Here is a 17,388-nt window from a genome sequence, read left to right on the forward strand (position 1 = left end):
GAGGGAGGCAGGAGGAGCAGAGTCAGAGGAGGGGGAAGAGGGGGAAGAGAGCAGGGGAGGGCGGAGGGGAGGGGGAGGGAGAAGCGGGAGAGAGAGCAGGGGAGAGGAGAGCCGGGCAGAGACGGGAGGGAGGGGAGGGGAGAGGAGAGCCGGGCAGAGAAGAGACGGGAGGGAGAGCAGGAGGAGGACGGGGAGGGCAGGGGAGCCGAGAGAGGAGGCAGGGAACCCAAGCCAGTGGGCTGCGGCCGCTCAGGGCAATCCCCAGGACCCCTGGCCCCAGGCACAGGCTCCGGGTGGAAGGAGGCACCTCGGGGAGCTGCACCCACACCCTGGGCCGAGCCGGGCCCCTGAGCCCCAGGCCCCAGGGTTAGTCCTGTGCTCGGATGGGCCCCAGGGTGAGTCCTGTGAGGATGGTCCGCACGGTTACTCCTGTGAGGATGGTCCCCAGGGTTAGTCCTGTGAGGATGGTCCCCAGGGTTAGTCCTGTGCTCCGATGGTCCCCAGGGTTAGTCCTGTGCTCCGATGGTCCCCAGGGTTAGTCCTGTGCTCGGATGGTCCCCAGGGTTAGTCCTGTGCTCCGATGGTCCCGTGTCCCCTCCAGTCCCAGCCAGTCTCCGGCAGACTTCCTGAGGCACATGTGCTCAGCAGACGGGGCTGGGGGAGGGGTGCGGAGACAGGAGTAGGGTCCCCTGTACTGGGCTCCCAGTCACCTAGGGTCAGCATCTGAATGGGCCGGTCTGCAGGTGTGCATGTGCCCTGAGTCCCCTGACCGGGACCGGGACAAGGGCCACTCAGGCCAGATGGCCGGACACTTCAGTACAGGACAGGGTCACTTTGCCGGCCAGTGTGCTCAGAGATCAGAGGCGCCGGCATCCAGGGGTGTTAGGCAATCCGGGCTCTGATGAAAGTCTTGTTTGCTCTGGCCCCGGAGTCCAGACCACAGCCGGAGCACAGCCAGGCTCTCAGGATGTCCTCCGTTCCCTATCCTAGCGGCTGCTGACCACCCCGGTGCCTTGTCCCCTGACTGCTGTGTCCCCTGGTCACACTCAGGGTCTTTCTGTCCCCATGCCCCATCCACTGACCCCACAGTCACACTTGGAATGCCCTCAGAATGCCCTCCTGTCCTCTGTGACGGTCTGGTCCCTGCAGCCTGGGGATGTGAAGACCGGTGGACCCTGGGGCAGTGCTGTCCACGTACAGGTCCTGCTCTGCACTTGATGACCCCTGGTCTGCACTTGGGGGTGTCTGTCCTGTTCTGAACTTGGGGGGTCAATGCTCTGAACTTGGGGATCCCTAGTCTGGACTTGGGGTCCCTGGTCTGGACTTGGGGGATCCCTGCTCTGGAATTGGGGGTCTCTGCTCTGGACTGGGGGTGTCCTGTTCTTGGGAACTTGGGGGATCAATGTTCTGAACTTGGGGATTCCTGGTCTGGATTTGGGGTCCCTGGTCTGGACTTGGGGGATCCCTGCTCTAGATTTGGGGGTCTCTGCTCTGGACTGGGGGTGTCCTGTTCTGAACTTGGGAGGTCAATGCTCTGAACTTGGGGATCCCTGGTCTGGACTTGGGGGTGGTAGGCTGCTGTCCCTGCCTGCACCCCGCACTGCCCTGAGTGTCTGGCAGCCCGCTGCCGCTGCTCCTCCTCCTCCTCCCCCGGGGGCGGTGTTCAGGGCAGCCAATGACAGGCGGAGAGCGTTTTAGGAAGTGCTGGAGTGTCTGCGGCAAGAAGAGGGAGCCTCTGCCGGGAGCTCTGGGGGAGCGACTGCGGTGGCGGTGAGTGCCTCCTGGTTGAGCGCAGGGGACCGCCGTGGGGACAGCAGGCTGACCGGTGGTCCCAGCCAGGGGCGCCGGTGGGGGGCCAGGGGACAGGGAGTCCGGACGGTCCTGCGCTGAAGCTGTTGCTTCCTCCCGACCCGGCTAGATGGGCAGCAGGACCCGCCACCAGAGTGTCCACTCCAGGCTTGGTGTCCCTGCCCGGCAGGTGGAGGGCGCCGGCTGGGGTCAGAGTGGAACCTGGACACCCCCACCCCGGCTGTGGCCCCAGGGTCCTGAGGGTGGCAGGTGCCCTGGGCACCGACCTAGCTGCTGGGCAGGGGAAGGACTTGTTGGCCCCGGGGGTCACAGCCAGGTCCTAGGTGCTGGGGCAGGACCTCGGACAGGCAGATGAGAGAGGACAGGCTGGAGAAGGAGCCTGGGGGAGCCTGGTGAGGAGGAGGAGGCCCAGGGAGTCAGGTGCTTTGCCGGCCACGTGTTTGTCTGTTTACTCACTGGAGAGCTATTTCCTGAGCCTCACCCTGTCACCTGTCACCGGCACCCCGAGAAAGAGCTGGGCCGCCTCCAGGTACACTCCCAGGTGGGAGGCTCTGGTAACTCCCCCGGGGTCCTGGGCTCTGCAGACCCACTCCCAGCCCCTCCCCCAGGGCAGCCTTGCTCATCCGGGAGGTGGTCCAGCTCTAGCTCATGGGGGGGGGGTCCGGCTCTAGCTCATCGGGGCGGGGGGGGGGGTCCGGCTCTAGCTCATCCGGGGGGTGGTCCGGCTCTTGCTCATCCGGGGGGTGGTCCAGCAAGAGCTGGTGGTCGGCTCGGTGAGGACACCATGGGGTGCAGGTGCCTCGAGGACCTCTCCCAGGTGCGGGACGGCGGGACACTTCCTGTCTGCGTGGGAACCGCCTCTGCGCGGGGGACCGTGTGCCTTGTTCTGGAGTTTCTCTGTGGTGCTCCTCGCTGGGGACAACCCTCATGCCCAAAGAGCACATTCTGGGGGGCAGGGGGGGTGTTCTGTCCCCCTTCTGTCTGTCTGAAGGTCAGGGAGTCATTTTCCTTGGAGGCAAAATGATGAGTCCCTGGGAGATGCCAGGGTTCACCGGAGCCCCCTGTCCAGGGCCACGGGATGGGGCTGGGCTCCTGTCACCGCTTCAGGTGGGTTTGAGGAGGCCCCTGGGGCAGCAGCTGGGAGAGGCCAGGCCCCGGCCTCTGTTCTCCTAACAAGGATGCAGGCGCTGTGTGTCCCCATCCAGGCTGGCCACACGCCCCAGTGAGGTTCGCCAACACACACTTACAGAATCCTGAGGATGGGGTTACACAATTCCTGATCCGCCTTCATTCCAGACACCTGCGTGGGTGCCGGGCAGGTGGTGGCCTATCCATGCCTGGATGGCATGTCAAGGAATGGTTCCTGGGGGTGTGTGTGTACGGCACAGCCCAGTCCCTGACCGCCTGGATGCCAGCTGCGTGAATGTCAGCCTCCCGCCCCAGTCTGGGGTCCCACACTCACTCCTGCAGGGACACTGTTGACACCAAGTGAGAGCTGAGAGAGTTCTGGGATAGGCCACAAGTGAAGATGGATGGCAGGGGAGCCAGTAGAGTATGTAAAAGACCCTCTTATGGACGAGGTAGAGGACCCGTCTTTGTTGCTGCCGAGGCAGAGTGAGGCAGAACCAGCAGTGTTGGCTTTTGCTGTACTAGAGGCACTCTAGACCAGGAAGAAATTTTTCCTACACTCTTAGGTTCTGTGACTGAGACCTGCAAACTAAGATGGTGAAAGACGGGAGTGCCTAGCTGGCTCCGTGGGTGGAGCATGCCTCTCTTGAATTTAGGGTTGAGAGTTCGAGCCCCGTGTTGGGCATAGAGCTTGTCCAAAAAGTAAAATAAAATAAAATACAAAATAAAATGACAAAAGACAGATGGGCAGGAGAAAAGGTTGATTCTGTACATGTACAGAGGCCTTCACGGACAAGACGTAGATTCACGGAGAGAGACTTACGGGCTAACCTGCCATTTCAACAACAGGTGACACGTTCGGGGGGAGGCAACAAGCCAGAGGAAAAGGGGTCGATTATGTGAAGGCACATGTTTGGGGGACACGACGGGGAGGTAAGTGTTCCTTACTGAGGCTTGTCATGCAGACCTTCCCGGGGAGAAGATTCCTCCCTTTCCTGGTGCAGGGGCAGAGCAGGGATGGCTTCAGGAAAGAAGTTTATGCCGCGTTCAGGCAGAGAGAAGAAGGGCAGGGAGTTTTTCTTGTCTTGGCTTTTTCACAATCTCCTTCAGCTCCAAGTCGTCCTTATGGCAAAGCGGGTTATTTCTGGGAGGCCAGTTCTGACTCCCCCCAACCCCGCTGTACCAGCAGAGCTCCGACAGTGGGAGACTTGGCCAGAGGAAGGGCCACATGCAGACCACAAGGAACTCGTCCCTCGCAGACGGTGGGTCGGGAATGCCCGCGTGGTGGCCAGCACGCTGCGTGGTCCCTGTGGGCCCGGGTCTCGCGCCTCACGTGCCCCTGCTCTGAACCCAGCCCGTGACCCAGGGAGAGGACACGAGGGCTGCCACGTGGGAATCTGGTGGTGGGGACACAGCTCAGCCCAGGACAGGCTCCTGCAGGGAAACCAGTACATGTGACCTCAGGGCTTGGGGGCAAGGCTCTGTCCCCGAGGGTGGACCGTCTGTGTGGAGGTGGCAGGTCAGGAGGCCGGGCTATAGTGGACGGGCACATGTGGACCAGGGGCGAGGTCTTGCCCACCGGCCCACGGAGCACTGTGGACACGTCCTTGGGGTTCCCTTTCCTGTGCCGTTGCGAACCCACGCCGACCGACCTGCTGATGGTGAGCGGAGATCATACCCGTGTGTGCTGGGCACCAGCCTGCAGACGCTGGAAGGCAGTGGCGGGGCTGTAGGTTAAGGACCCGTGAGACCCTCTAGCATCCCCTAGCCCAGGGCGTCTCCCTGGTGCCTGCAAGGGAGTGCGCTGGCTTCCTTGCACCAGAGTCCAGCACCCCAGCAGAGGGGTGAGGGCGGGGGAGGTGGTGCTCATCTGGGCCCTCGGACGCCAGCAACCGCAGGATGGAAACTGCGTGGGCTCTGCAGGCTGCTGTGTGAGCCCCTTCCCAGTGCCCGGAGGCGGGTCCCCTCAGTTGACCTCTGCAAAATTTCATTTCCTTCCTCAGGTGGCACGGGGTGGACTCTGATGGGCGGACAGGTGAGCACTTCCGGCAGCTTCCGGAGCCTGCCGTGCACCACAAATGCGGACTGGATGTCGGCGCTGTGCCCGGTACTCTGGGACGTGCCCCTCCACCAGCTGTCCATCCCAGGTGAGGGCCTCCACGTCCCCAGCGGGGAAGCTGCCGCCACGGGATGGGGCTCGGGGGTGGGGAGACCGCAGCGAGCACATACGCGGATGTACGCAGTATTGGCCGACACTGTGCTCATGCGGTGCACACACTCGCACACGGTACAGGTACAGGGGTGTGCGGGAACTTGCACACACATGCATACAAGACAGGCAGGTGTGCACATACGGTACAGGTAGAGATGTGTGCATGGACCTGCACACGCATGCACACAACACAGACAGCCGTGCACACACACACGGTACAGGTAGAGATGTGTGCATGGACCTGCACACGCATGCACACAACACAGACAGCCGTGCACACACACACGGTACAGGTACAGATGTGTGCATGGACCTGCACACGCATGCACACAACACAGACAGCCGTGCACACACACACGGTACAGGTACAGATGTGTGCATGGACCTGCACACACATGCACACAACACAAGCAGGTGTGCACACACACACGGTACAGGTACAGATGTGTGCATGGACTCGCACGCGTGCACACGATACAGGCACAGACACATGCACACACGTACACAGACACGCCCTGCGTGTTTTCCTTCTCCTTCTTCTCTACCGCAGCCCAGCAGGCACGTGCGGACCCCGGGGGAGTGCGGCTCCGTCACCGCATAGGGATTCGGGGTAAAGCGTCCCTGCCGGTCTGTCCCTCCGCGCAGCGAACCCGCTGGTTTCTCACAGATGCGCCCGCCACTCCCCATCCGCGCGCGCTGAGTGTCTCCTGCATTTGGAGCCTGGAGGGTCCCAAGTGCGTCCGACCCACAAAGAGATCACAGGGAGCACATTGGGGACCATGTGATCCAATGACCCGGCGCCCCGAGTCAGGCCTGCTGGGTTCCGCCGGGCCCTTGGGGCTCTGGGGGCGGTGGGGGCCGTGGCGGCAGCTCTGCCCTGAGGCGCACGCGGGCCTTGCCAGTCTTCCCTGTTTGCAGAAAAGAAGCGTGGCGGATCCCACCGTGTGTGTCCACGGCCACGGCCACGCGGTAGCAGGAATTCCTCCCCCAAAAGCAGCGGATTTCTCAGCTGGGTGGGTTTCCGCAGTTTTTGATGTTTTTCTATAGTTTCATACGCACCTGTGGTTTTCTTTGGGAATTGTACAACTTCTTCTTTCTTTAAAGGATGTACTAATTTGAGAGAACGTGCCAGTGGGGGGTTGGGGAGAGGCAGAGGGAGAGAATCCCAACAGAGCTCAGAGCCAGTTGTGGGGCTCGATCTCAGGATCCCGAGATCATGATCTGAACTCAAAAGGAAGGCTGATGCCTAACTGACGGACGCCCAAGTGCACCCCGGACTTTTATGACTTTTTGAGGAACACGCATACGCAGTGTATCTGGTTCGTGGGGATGGGGCAGAAGACAGTCTGCGCATTTCCCACACGGCGGCCTGTGGTCCCGTCAGCGGGACTCCCACCGTCGCCAGAGTCCCTGGCTTGAAGGACTCACGGATGAGAAAGCCCCGGGGGTCCGGCTGCGTCTCCGCACAAACCCAGTTGCAGGCAGTGGCCTGTGCCCCAGAAATTCATGTCCCGCCACGAGTCTTGGAATGGGGCCGTGTGTGCAAATGGGTCTTTGCCAGTATGACGAAGGGAAGGATGTGATGCGCTCATCCTGGGTCGGCCTGTCCTGAACGCAGCGACCGGGGTCCTCGTAAGACACAGACGAGGAGACGTAGCCACCGAGAAGCTAACCCTAACCCGGCCTCCCCACCATGCTGGAGGACAGCTGAGGCCCTGCGTGTACTTCCTGGTGACCCGAGTCACTGGGGTCTCCCCTCTCCCTGCTGGGGGGGGGGTTCCTGGTGGGCGCGTGTTCTGTGGGTCCCAAGTGCTCTGCGTGCAGTTGAGATGGGGAGTGGGGGTAGGGGTCCTGGGGATCAGCAGGGAGTCATTCGGGAGGTGAGAAGTGACCAAGAGGTGCGCCGGTCCTGGGGTTCCATCCCCTGGGCGCCCCTCAGAACATGTGGCCTCTAGAGAAGGTGGGGGCCGAAGAGCTCCCTTAGCAGGCAGATGTAGGGGGGCCACAGCTGTGAGGGGCTGCGGACGGCGCAGTACTGCTGGGGAGGAGTCCTGGACCCGAAGGCACCACCAGTCCGGGCGACTGTGCGATGTCCACGGGCTCCTTGAATGAAGAACCACAACCTGGGTGGTTCCTCTTCACACACGGCTGTGACCTCACAGCTCTGGGGCCCAGAACTGGGCACGTTCTGACCTCTGAGTGCCTGTGGGGCCAGCTCCTTATGGAAGCTCCTGGGAGACTCCGTTTCTCTGCTGTGTCAGGCTTCACGGGGCCCCTTCCACTACCTCGAAGCCGGCAACGTGCCTTCTGCTACCGTCCTTGGACTCTGACCCCACCTCCCTGTTATGAGGTCCCTCAAGGCAAGATCGGGCCAGCGGGTCATCCAAGATCTCCCGCTCGACCCTCGAACCTGGTCTGCACATTGCCTTCTGCCGTGTGGGATGACACGTCCCCCTCCAGGGGCTTTGGGGGGAAACGCTTGGAGGACCACGTTCTGCCCACCGTGTGGGCATTTGGACAGACGCGTCTTGGGGATGTGTTTGGGATGTGAGTTAGCCTAGCTTGGGGACATCCCACCGTTTCCAGTCCTGTGTTCCTCGTAACTTTTCCACTGGGGATCGTGTCCACGTGTCCCCACAGAACTCTGTGCTTTCATTGTGCACGAAAATCTGCCAACATCCAGGGATACCGTGGGTGGGACTCAGGACACGGGAATCTGGCCTGATCTGTGCTGCTAGCCGCGTGCCGGCTGGACCCGTGCGTCCCCTGGTCAGGACGCCTCCTTACGGACACTGAAGCTGGTCTGATCACATCCATCTCTGAACACGGGACTGCGATCCGTTGTCGAGTGGGTCTCCAGCAGCGCGTCTGACCGGCTGTGCTGGGTTGATTTCTTTCCAGAGCTCGTTCCTAAATGACACACGTCCATTAGCACCTCGTAGAAAAAGTCCCCCGTTCTTACTCTGCTTTACAGAGGTTTCTGGGAAACCTTAAACTCTTTTTGGTGTGGACGCCTCCGGGAGCCAGGAGCCCATCCCGGGCTCTGTGGGGAGACGGCCCGCTTTGCACAGGGCTGTCCCCATGGTGATGTCTGGGGTGCCCCCACCAGGGAGGTGCCTGGGGGTCCCGGCGCCCGTCCTGTGCGTCCGTTTCCGCACCTCGGTTTCGTATCAGGACCCCTGCCCCTGGATCGAGGCCCCTCGGTTCTGGATGACCCCCCACGCACTCTGCAGCCGTCTGGTGGGCGTGCGTCTTTGGCGACGACGACCGGTCACGCCTGACGCTGTGTTCCCCACGTGCCCTCGGAGCACACAGCCCAGGAGGCCGCCGTGCAACGTCCCCTGTGTCTGCTTGCAGGAAGCCACGACACCATGACCTACTGCCTGAACAAGACGTCGCCCATCTCCCAGGCCCAGTCCCGGCTGCTGCAGGTGCTGGGCAAAGTCCTGCCCTGCGTCACCCGCCCCGTGGTGCTCCGGTGGTCCACCACCCAGGTACTGGTCAGCACGGGCGGACCCGCGTCCTCCCGGCCGCGAGGTGCCCTGACCCCTGTGAGAGGGGGAGTGCAGTGGAAATCGGACCCCGCACCCACCCTGCAGACAGGCACAGCCCGCAGGACCCCCACAGCCCAGTGGTCAAGACTGGGGGGGTGTCTGCAGTTTGGTAGCTGGGCGGGCTGGGAGGCAGGCCGTCCCTGCGGAGGCTGGAGGCCGGCATCTTCTGCCTCCAGGTGACCTTGAAGAGCCCTCAGTCCTGGGAAACACCCCCGAGCTGTGCGGGGGTCCCAGGGTCTCTTTGGAAATTTGCTCGCCTGTGAAAAGGATCACACAGAATGGCCACGACCAGTTTCTGTAGGGAATGCCCGGGGACAGACAGGAGGGGTGTGCGGGGACGGGCAGGGAGGGGTGTGCGGGGACGGGCAGGAGGGGTGTCCTGTCCTCGGTCAGCCCGTCCTCCTGACTTAGGGTTGGCTCCGCCCTCCCTGTCCAGCCTTTGTCTCCTTGGGGTCTCCTCGTGGGGGAGGGGTGCAGAGGAAGGTCAGGGTGACCTGGGGTGTCCTCGTGGTGGGGGGGCGTGCTGGAGATCAGGGTGACCCAGTCTGTCCTCTTGGGGTACAGGCAGCGGGCTTTGGGGCTGACCCCAACAGAGCCTTAGCCAGCAAGCGGGGGAGGGGTGCCGGCCGGACGGGGGCGCCCAGTGGGGACAGCAGAGCGGGGCGCCCACCCGGAGAGCAGCTCATCCCTCGCTTCCATCTGGGGCGGGGCTCAGGGCTCTGTGCTTTCTGGTTCCAGGCTCTCCTGCTCCAGCCCCCCCCCCCCGCCGCCCCAGCCCCCCAGGCTCTGACCTGTGCGACGGCTGGGCTCCGGGAACTTCACTCCCAAGGCAGTGTTAACCCTGCCCGCCTGTGGGTCTGGGTCTGGAATGCGGAGAAACCACATTCCTGACGGGTTCTTCCGGTGCCTCCCCCATGGAGGTGACAGGCCTTCGCCCTGTGGGCAGGAGAGCGGGTTCACTGCAACCAGGGAGACCCTCTGGGGCCCAGGTCCCATGGTGCTGGGGGCCATGGCGCCAGGGTCCCTCGGTGCCAGGGTCCCTCAGTGCCAGGATCCCTTGGTGCCGGAGTTCCTCGGTCCTGGGGTCCCTCGGTGCCGGGGAGGGTGTGCTGCGGGCCAGACGCTGTTGAAGGGCAGGATCCGTCAGGCCGTCCCATGCAGGACATAACCAGCCACGCTTGCCCACGGGCAGCAGACACGGGGGGGTCCGTAGACCCTGTCATGGTGCGTCCCCACGCTGGGACGTGTGCACACAGTGGGTGGTTTGGCACAGAACGTGCCATGATGATGGAGCTGAGTATCCTCGGGAAGACAGGAGGGGGGAGGGGGCATGACTTAGCTTCTGGGGCACAGACACGGAGGGGCAAACAGGCAGGAGGGCTGCCCGGTGCTCCTGGGGCCTCTGTCCCCCCCGTGGCTGCCCTCTGTCCCCCGTGGCTGCCCTCTGTCCCCCGTGGCTGGCTGGTTGTGTCCCCCGACACATTGGGGGACACGTTGCTGTCCTCTCCAGAGTTTGCTGTTTCCCAACCATTACGACAAGGAGCCCCGAGTTACTGTCTCAAACTACAGCTTGAGTGCGTGAAGGGATATTTTGGGGAGACAACGGTCTGTCCTCAGTTCGCTGCAGCCAGCACGTCCCCTGAGAAGGCAGTGGATTACAGTCCTGGGCACAGCGGCTGGGAGACCCGGGGGTCACCGAGGGAGGACTGGCCCGTCCCCTGGGAGTCGCCGGCACGGCTGAATTCCCCTGCCCAGACTCTGGGCCTCCTGAGAACTCGGGGTCTCTGAGCAAGGCCCCACCCCAAGCGTCCCTCCAGGGTGCTTGCGCATGGAGGTGGCCCGCGGCTGCGGCGTGGGGTCCCACCTGGCTGGGTCCGACGTGCACACGGTACTCTGTGTGGTCTCCCCAACCTCAATTTCCCGATCTGTCAGCCGGGGGGACTAGCAGGAGGAATGCAAGTTCCCCGCAAGGCCACTCAGGGCGTAAATGTTATTTCCGTGGAGATTCGTGCCTTTTCCCATATGACGTTGCCGGGAAGGGAAAAGCCTTTTCTTCCCTTGACCGTGTGCGGATTCCTTCTTGCCTCTCCTGGTGCTGTCGGTGGGTGTGGGACCGTGGCCACTGTAGCGGATCCCCCACGCCACGGTGCAGCCTGAGCCGCACCCCACCCTGAGCGACCAGATGGGGCTCACGGAACCAGCCCAGCGCTATTGAGGCCCGGAGAGGCTTCCTTCCTGACGACAGCCTGGGGAGGGAGGGAAGCAGGACCCTGCAGGACGTCTGGAAGCCAGCCTCCCTTCGTGGCTGTCGCTGGCCAGTGTCTCCAGGAAAGCGTGTTCCCGAAGGCAGGGCTCCGTGGCTTCCCGAGCCCCGGCAAGCACCAACACCTACTGACGGGATATCCTACGGCGTGGCTCGGGCCGGGCTGCTCCAACACGACTCTGAGCTCTCCATGCAGGCTGTGGGCCGAGGCAGGAACCACGCAGTCCCTGGCGGTGACCACAGCTGTTCGCCTGCAGGTGCTGGGTGTCACGGAGCAGCTGGACGCGGGCGTGCGGTACCTGGACCTGCGGATCGCACACATGCGGGACGGCTCGGAGAAGAACCTGCACTTTGTGCACATGGTGTACACAACGGCGCTGGTGGAGGTGCGGGGGTGCGCCGGGTGTCCAAGAGGACACTGGTAGACGTATGAGGGCTCGGTGGGGCGTACATGAGGCCGCTGGTGGAGGTATGCGGGCTCGGCGGGGACAGCTTCCGCCGCGGGGCACACCCGTGACCCCGGCACGCGGGAGAAAGCCGGCCTCCGGGACTCATGGCCGGGCGCCTTTCTGAGCTTGCGCCCAGGCTCCTGGGTCCTCTAGTGCGTCTGGGAGTTTGCCAAAGTGGGGCCCCATGTCCACCCACGTTTGGTTCGCGGTGTCTTCTACCTCCTCCAGCCGCAACCACATCTAAGTAGGACGTCTTGCCGTCGGGTGTCACCCCTGCTTGGGGCAGCCCATCCCCCCCGCGCGGCAAGCCCCCCAGTGTGAGTGCGGTCAGGGGACACCGTCGGGAACCACGTTCCACGGGCCACTGGCTGGCCTCGGCGGGTCCCCGGCGCTTGCAGACATCACACCTCGGTGCCCCCCGAGTGAGCACACAGACACCAGTCACACACATGCACACGCGTGCACAAGCACACCCACGCGTGTACTTCTGCCCCAGAGCAGTGGGGCGGTGGCCCGGCTGTCGGCCGCACGTCTGCGTTCGTGCAGTACCCAGCCCCCTCGTCCACTGAGCTCTGTCCAGAGAAGCCCCTCTGGCCCACGGGAGCGTCCTCCAGGGTCCTCCAGCGCCCCGGCCCCTCTCGGTAGGGTGCGAACCAGCCGCTCTGTCCCCTGCGCAGGACACGCTCACGGAGATCTCCGAGTGGCTGGAGAGCCACCCCCGGGAGGTGGTCATCCTGGCCTGCAGGGACTTCGAGGGCATGACGGACGGCCTGCACGAGTACCTGGTCGCCTGCATCAGGAACATCTTTGGGGACATGCTGTGTCCGCGAGGGGTGAGGAGGGCCCCTGGGGCCGGGGTTGGGCCGGGATTGGAAGGGTGGGCTTATCCGCTGGTTCTGCTGTGCGTGGTCGGGGAGAAGTCTGCTGCGGCCTGAGGCTCCGGTCCTCAGGATGCCGAGAGGAGAAGGACCTGCTCGTCCCGTGCAGAGTGCAGCTTGCCAGAGGCCCCTGCGCTGCCCGGGCACAGGAGGGCCACTTCCTTTGCACCTCAGGTACACTCAGCTCCGTGGATGCCCCAGCACCACTGTCTCAGACACCCCGGTCCCCCAGCACCACTGGCTCTCTGACACCCCAGTTCCCAAAAACCACTGTCTCTCTGATGTCCCGGTCCCCCAGCGCCAGTCTCTCTGACGAGCGGGTCCCCCACCATCAGCGTCTCTCAGCGCCATCCCCCTCCCCTCTAGGAGATGCCGACACTGAACCAGATGTGGTCACGCGGCCAGCAGGTCATTCTGTCCTACGAGGAGGACAGCGTTGTGAACCGGCACGCAGAGCTGTGGCCTGGGATCCCCTACTGGTGGGGCGACCAGGTGAAACCCCAGGAGCTCATCCGCTACCTGGAGCGCATGAAGAGTTGCGGCCGCCCGGGTGAGCACGTCCTGTCCACTCACGGGACCCCAGCCTGCAGGCAGGTCCCACACTGGCTTGCTTCTGGCTCTCAGCAAAGAAGTTTGGACGTCGTCTCTCTTGTGTGCGTGTGCATAACACGGATGCACGCGTGTGGGTGTGTGCACGCGTGTATAACTGTGTGCATGCACACGGAGGCGGATAATGGATAACACGGTACTCGTGCCTGTGACCGTGTGCACGCATGTGTGCGTGCACTTGTGTGTGCGCGTGGACACAGATGTGTGCGTAACGTCAATACGCCAAAGTGAGTGTGTGCACGTGTGCATGCGTACAGAGATGCAGACCCACATATCTGGGTCCGTGTGCATGTGTGCACCTGTGTGGGTGTGTGCAAAAGTGTGTGTGGGCGTGTGCATGTGTGTGGGCATCTGCAAATGTGCACGTACGCACACAGACCAGACATGAGCACAACATGCACACACACGCATGTGGGCACACGACGTGTGTGTGCACATGGACGCACACGGATGCAGATGCACACATAATACGGATGCACTGTGTGGGTGTGCACACCCGTCCACACACGTATGTGTGCAGATGGCGATGCGTGCACATGAATACACGTGTGGGTGTGCGCAGACGAGTGTGTGCACGTGGGAGTGGACAAGTGCACACACACAGATGTGCACACACTTCCTTGTGACGTGTGTGCACGCGTGTGCGCGCGTGTGGTGTCCATGTCGAGGTGCGTGTCGTGTCCACAGGCTGCCGAGGGCTCCGCCGTGCTGCTGTGTCTCCGGCGTCCCGCAGCGCCGTGGGACCGACACGCACCGTGTGCGGCGTGCTGTGCTCACACACGGACGTGCTGTGCACGGTTGAGTGCGAAAGAGCCAGGACAGAGTGGCTGGCGGCTGCTGACCGTCTGTGCAGCGAGCGCTTGCTGGGGGTACGGGCGTGGGCCGTGGACCCTTCCGCCGCCCTGCGTAGCGGGGATGTGGTTGCTTTATCTGAGGACGAGGCATGAGGAACGCCCACGACCCGCAGTGGCACGTCCGCCCTCTCTGCCTCCCCCTGCCTGAGCTGTCTGTCCGTCTCTGCGACTGCACCCCGTCCCCTATCTTTGCGCGGTTTCCCATCTCACTTGGGTCTGGTGCTTCCTTTGTACAATGGCTGCGTGGAGTCCCCCTCCCAGAGGAGACAGGGTTCTCCGCGGGGACCGCCCCTGGGCAGCCAGCATGGCACGCCGCCTGTGCTGCTGGCGGAGGACCCCAGGCACTCACCCCTCACACACTCTGTCCACCGTGCCCCATTGGGCGGCGGGTCCGAGGGCGCCTCTGGCTCAGACCGGGCCGGTGCAGGGCTCGTGTGCTCGTGTGAACTCCTTCTTGTGGCAATGGCCGCAGGGCCATGTGTTTCCACTGGGCCCCGTGGTCTGAGGGCTTCGTGTGGCTGCTTCTGCCCAACACGCTGCAGCACGGCCCCGCTCCCTGCTGTGGCGGAGGCCCCTGGCCTGGGCGGCAGCCACTGGCTTGAAGAGAGGGACCTTTACCTGATGGTGGAGACCACGGCTTTACTCTTTCCTAGCCGTGGTCAAGGGTGTGTGGCTGTGCCAGGGGAGACTCTGAGCGTCCCGGCCGTGTTGTTCCGTGTCCTGTTGCGCAGTAGTGGCCGGTGACGCAGTGCGGTTGTGGGTCCCGGTCGGCACAGCAGGGAGTGGGTCCCTGAGTCAACTCCATCGACGGCCGTGTTAGGAGCCGACAGAGCCACCAGTGCAGACAGACTCGCTGGGGCAACACGTGTGCCACGCCGTGCCGCGTGCTTCTGGCTCCGTGCGCCTCTCCACGGAAGGCCGCTCGTGTTACGCCCACACGTGGCACGGACCGCTGGCTTCCTGCTGTGCTCCGTGGCCCGTTGTTACGGAGCAGACGCCGGCATGCGGTGCCCCTTTGACGCATGCCATGGAGGTCTGTGTGGTTCCAACGCCACGGGGGTGCGACTGGGGCACCGTTATAGCCCCAAACCTGGCTGAGCCTCGGCTCCCACTGGGTACGAGTCCCACGGTGCTTAAAAAGCTCTGGGTGGATGAGCCCGGCATTCCTGGTACACGCGTGGGTGTGCGGACGGTCCCTCCGCAGGCAGAACACGGATTCCGCACGGAGAGGACATGTGGTGCCGTGTGGACGGACCACGGAAGCACGGTGGTCGGGGAGGGAAGCCACGGCCACATCGGGGGTGCGCGGGCACAGAGAACTGGGCCTCCTTTGGGGGATGAGAATGCTCTGGAACCTGACGGCGGCGGCTGCACAGCCACGTGAACGTGCCACACGCTGCCGGATCATTCTGCTTCCAGCACCGAACGCGGCACCTTGTGACATTCCCCTCCACGTTGAAGGAAAGTAGCTGGTGGGGGGCAGTGCGGGGGCGTCACACGACCACTGCTGAGAACCACAGTTGTCTTTGCCTCGGGGACGCGGAGCTGAGCTGCGGGGGCCTCCCCACGCCGACGTGAGAGGGAAGGTGTACAGGGCCTCTGCCGCGGCCCTCCGAGGACCTCCCACGCTCCCGCCACTCACGTGGTTCCGAGCCCATACGGGGCTCCAGCTCTCACGTGGCTCCAACTGTTCCCACGGCTTGAGGGCTCACGTGGCTCCGAGGGCTCTGAGATGTTACTCCATCCACCACACTGAGGTTGTTGGGACAAGGACGCCTTTGGGGACATTATTCGGTCCACCACGTGGGGGTCGGGACATGGATGTCTCTGGGACGTGATTCCACCCACCACGTGGGGGTCGGGACGTGGACGTCTCTGGGATGTGATTCTACCCACCACGTGGGGGTCGGGTGTGGACATCTCTGGGAGGTGCTTCCGCGCACTCTTGGGGGACAGGAGCACTGCACTGACACAGACACGTGTGTCCTGCCGCTGGAACTCTCCAGCTCTGCTGAGGACCCGTGGCAGGGAACGGGCGCCGGCGGGGCGTGAGGCGGGCGTCCGCAGCCCCGCGAACCCCTCTCCTTTCTGTTTCAGGCGGGCTGTTCGTGGCGGGCATCAACCTGACGGAGAACCTGGCGTACGTCCTGGGGCACCCGACCGAGTCCCTCAGGAAGATGACGCTCCCCAGCCTGCCGTGCCTCCGTGCGTGGGTCCGGGATCAGAGCCCGGGGCCGGGCGCTCAGTGCACCAACATCATCGCGGGCGACTTCATCGGGGCGGACGCGTTCGTGGGCGACGTCATAAGACTCAACGAGAAGCTGCTTCGATGCTGACCCCTTCCGCAGCTCCTGCGGACGGTGGGCGGGCAGCGTGGACCCGGGACGGGCTCTCTGCCTCCCCCTGACGTCCGGGCGTCCCCGGGGGTGGCCCCGGGCTTCCCAGGTCTTTGGCGTTCCCTGGGCGGATTCAAGGAACCTGGTCACGGCTCACGGTGCCGTGTGCTCGCAATGGAGAGGACGGACGGAACCCGGGGTCTGCTCGAGGTGCAGCCCAGGCAGGGCCGTGGCCGCCGTGGGGCGTCCCTTCTCCTGGGACCTCGAGGGCAGCAGGAGGACGTCCTCATGGCTTCCAGCAGCCGCGTGAGACCTCGTCACACCGTGTCTGTTGGGTAGGACTGAGTGTGCCGGAATCTCAGTGAGAAAACCACGGATACGGGGAGAAGCTCCTTCTCATTCTCGTGGCATCACGGCCTGTGTGTCTCCCCGAGGGCCGTGGGCCCTGGGGGCTGGTTTCACGTCGGCTCCCCTGATGGTCATGGAGGCCCGTGAGGGGCCGTCGAAGGGCGAGGGCTGCCGTGCACACACTCCCTGCCCCTTCCCAGACGGGGATGCGGGTGTGACCGGCAGGTGTGCCCAGGCCGGTGGCTGCCGTGGCGTCCTCGTCTTCGCAACCAGCCCCTGGAGCGGCCAGTCTGTGCTGCTCCGACCTCCTGCCGGCAGCCCCAGGCCCCTCGCGCTGCCCAGTGCGTCAGCCCCGCTGGCAGGCTGCCCTCCACCGTCTCCGAAGTTGAGCTTCCTGATCCCGTCTCTGGTTTGGGCGCCTGTCACCGTTCCGTGTCCCAGAGCCACGCTGGGCATTTGTCACCGTTCCGTGTCCCAGAGCCACGCTGGGCATTTGTCACCGTTCCGTGTCCCAGAGCCACGCTGGGCATTTGTCACCGTTCCGTGTCCCAGAGCCACGCTGGGCATTTGTCACCGTTCCGTCTCCCCATCCCATGTTTTCTCAAGGTCCGTCTGTTCCCACCGCTCACGGAGACCAGGACGTTCCCTGGATTGTCTCATTCCTCTGTCCCAAGGCTCTGCGTTTGGGGGCCTTGCGGACGGCGGTGGGACGGCCCCTGCCCGGGCTGGCGGGTCCCCGCAGACGAACGGCGGACGTGGGAGCATGTGTCTTCCCCCGGAGAGAAGCGCCCCGTCCTCCATGGCTCACACATCGCTCCGATGGGGGAGCGCCCGGAGCTCACAGGCTGGACCGACTCGCTCGCTCCTTGGACGCAGCACGGGCTTCACGCGCGTGAAATCCCAATAAAGCGAGTCAGAGGAGTCCTCTGCTTCCCCGTGCCCGTGCCC

General features: G+C 63.8%; 1 protein-coding gene across 16 annotated transcripts; it reads left to right on the forward strand.

Annotated features, from left to right (window-relative positions):
- Nucleotides 1-1,660: 1,660 nt before the first annotated feature.
- Nucleotides 1,661-17,361, forward strand: PLCXD1 (phosphatidylinositol specific phospholipase C X domain containing 1). 16 transcript variants are annotated; one of them, XM_013064415.2, is made up of 10 exons: nt 1,673-1,770; nt 3,787-3,870; nt 4,127-4,199; nt 4,941-5,084; nt 5,700-6,162; nt 8,507-8,643; nt 11,224-11,352; nt 12,093-12,467; nt 12,660-12,843; nt 15,854-17,361. In XM_013064415.2, exons 2-10 carry the CDS (start codon nt 3,847-3,849, stop codon nt 16,161-16,163), a joined length of 1,839 nt encoding a protein of 612 aa, XP_012919869.1. In that variant the 5' UTR covers nt 1,673-1,770; nt 3,787-3,846; the 3' UTR covers nt 16,164-17,361. The 16 variants fall into 16 exon arrangements, with proteins under 16 accessions (XP_012919878.1, XP_012919872.1, XP_012919880.1 ...); XM_013064423.2 differs by having other exon boundaries at nt 1,674-1,770; nt 12,093-12,248; XM_013064416.2 differs by lacking the exon at nt 1,673-1,770 and adding an exon at nt 1,777-2,350.
- The last annotated feature ends 27 nt before the right edge of the window (nt 17,362-17,388 follow it).

The sequence above is a fragment of the Mustela putorius genome, unplaced genomic scaffold (assembly GCF_011764305.1).
Source record: "Mustela putorius furo isolate JIRA1106 unplaced genomic scaffold, ASM1176430v1.1 tig00003836_pilon_pilon_pilon, whole genome shotgun sequence".
NCBI classification, from domain to species: Eukaryota; Metazoa; Chordata; class Mammalia; order Carnivora; family Mustelidae; genus Mustela; species Mustela putorius.

Bases quoted from the DNA above. Each gene is read 5' to 3' on its own strand.
- PLCXD1 (XM_013064415.2), top strand. From the start codon at position 3,847: ATGTTTGGGGGACACGACGGGGAG. The intron at 4,200-4,940 runs GTGGGTCGGGAA...TTCCTTCCTCAG, and splicing joins GAACTCGTCCCTCGCAGACG to GTGGCACGGGGTGGACTCTG. The intron at 11,353-12,092 runs GTGCGGGGGTGC...TCCCCTGCGCAG, and splicing joins ACACAACGGCGCTGGTGGAG to GACACGCTCACGGAGATCTC.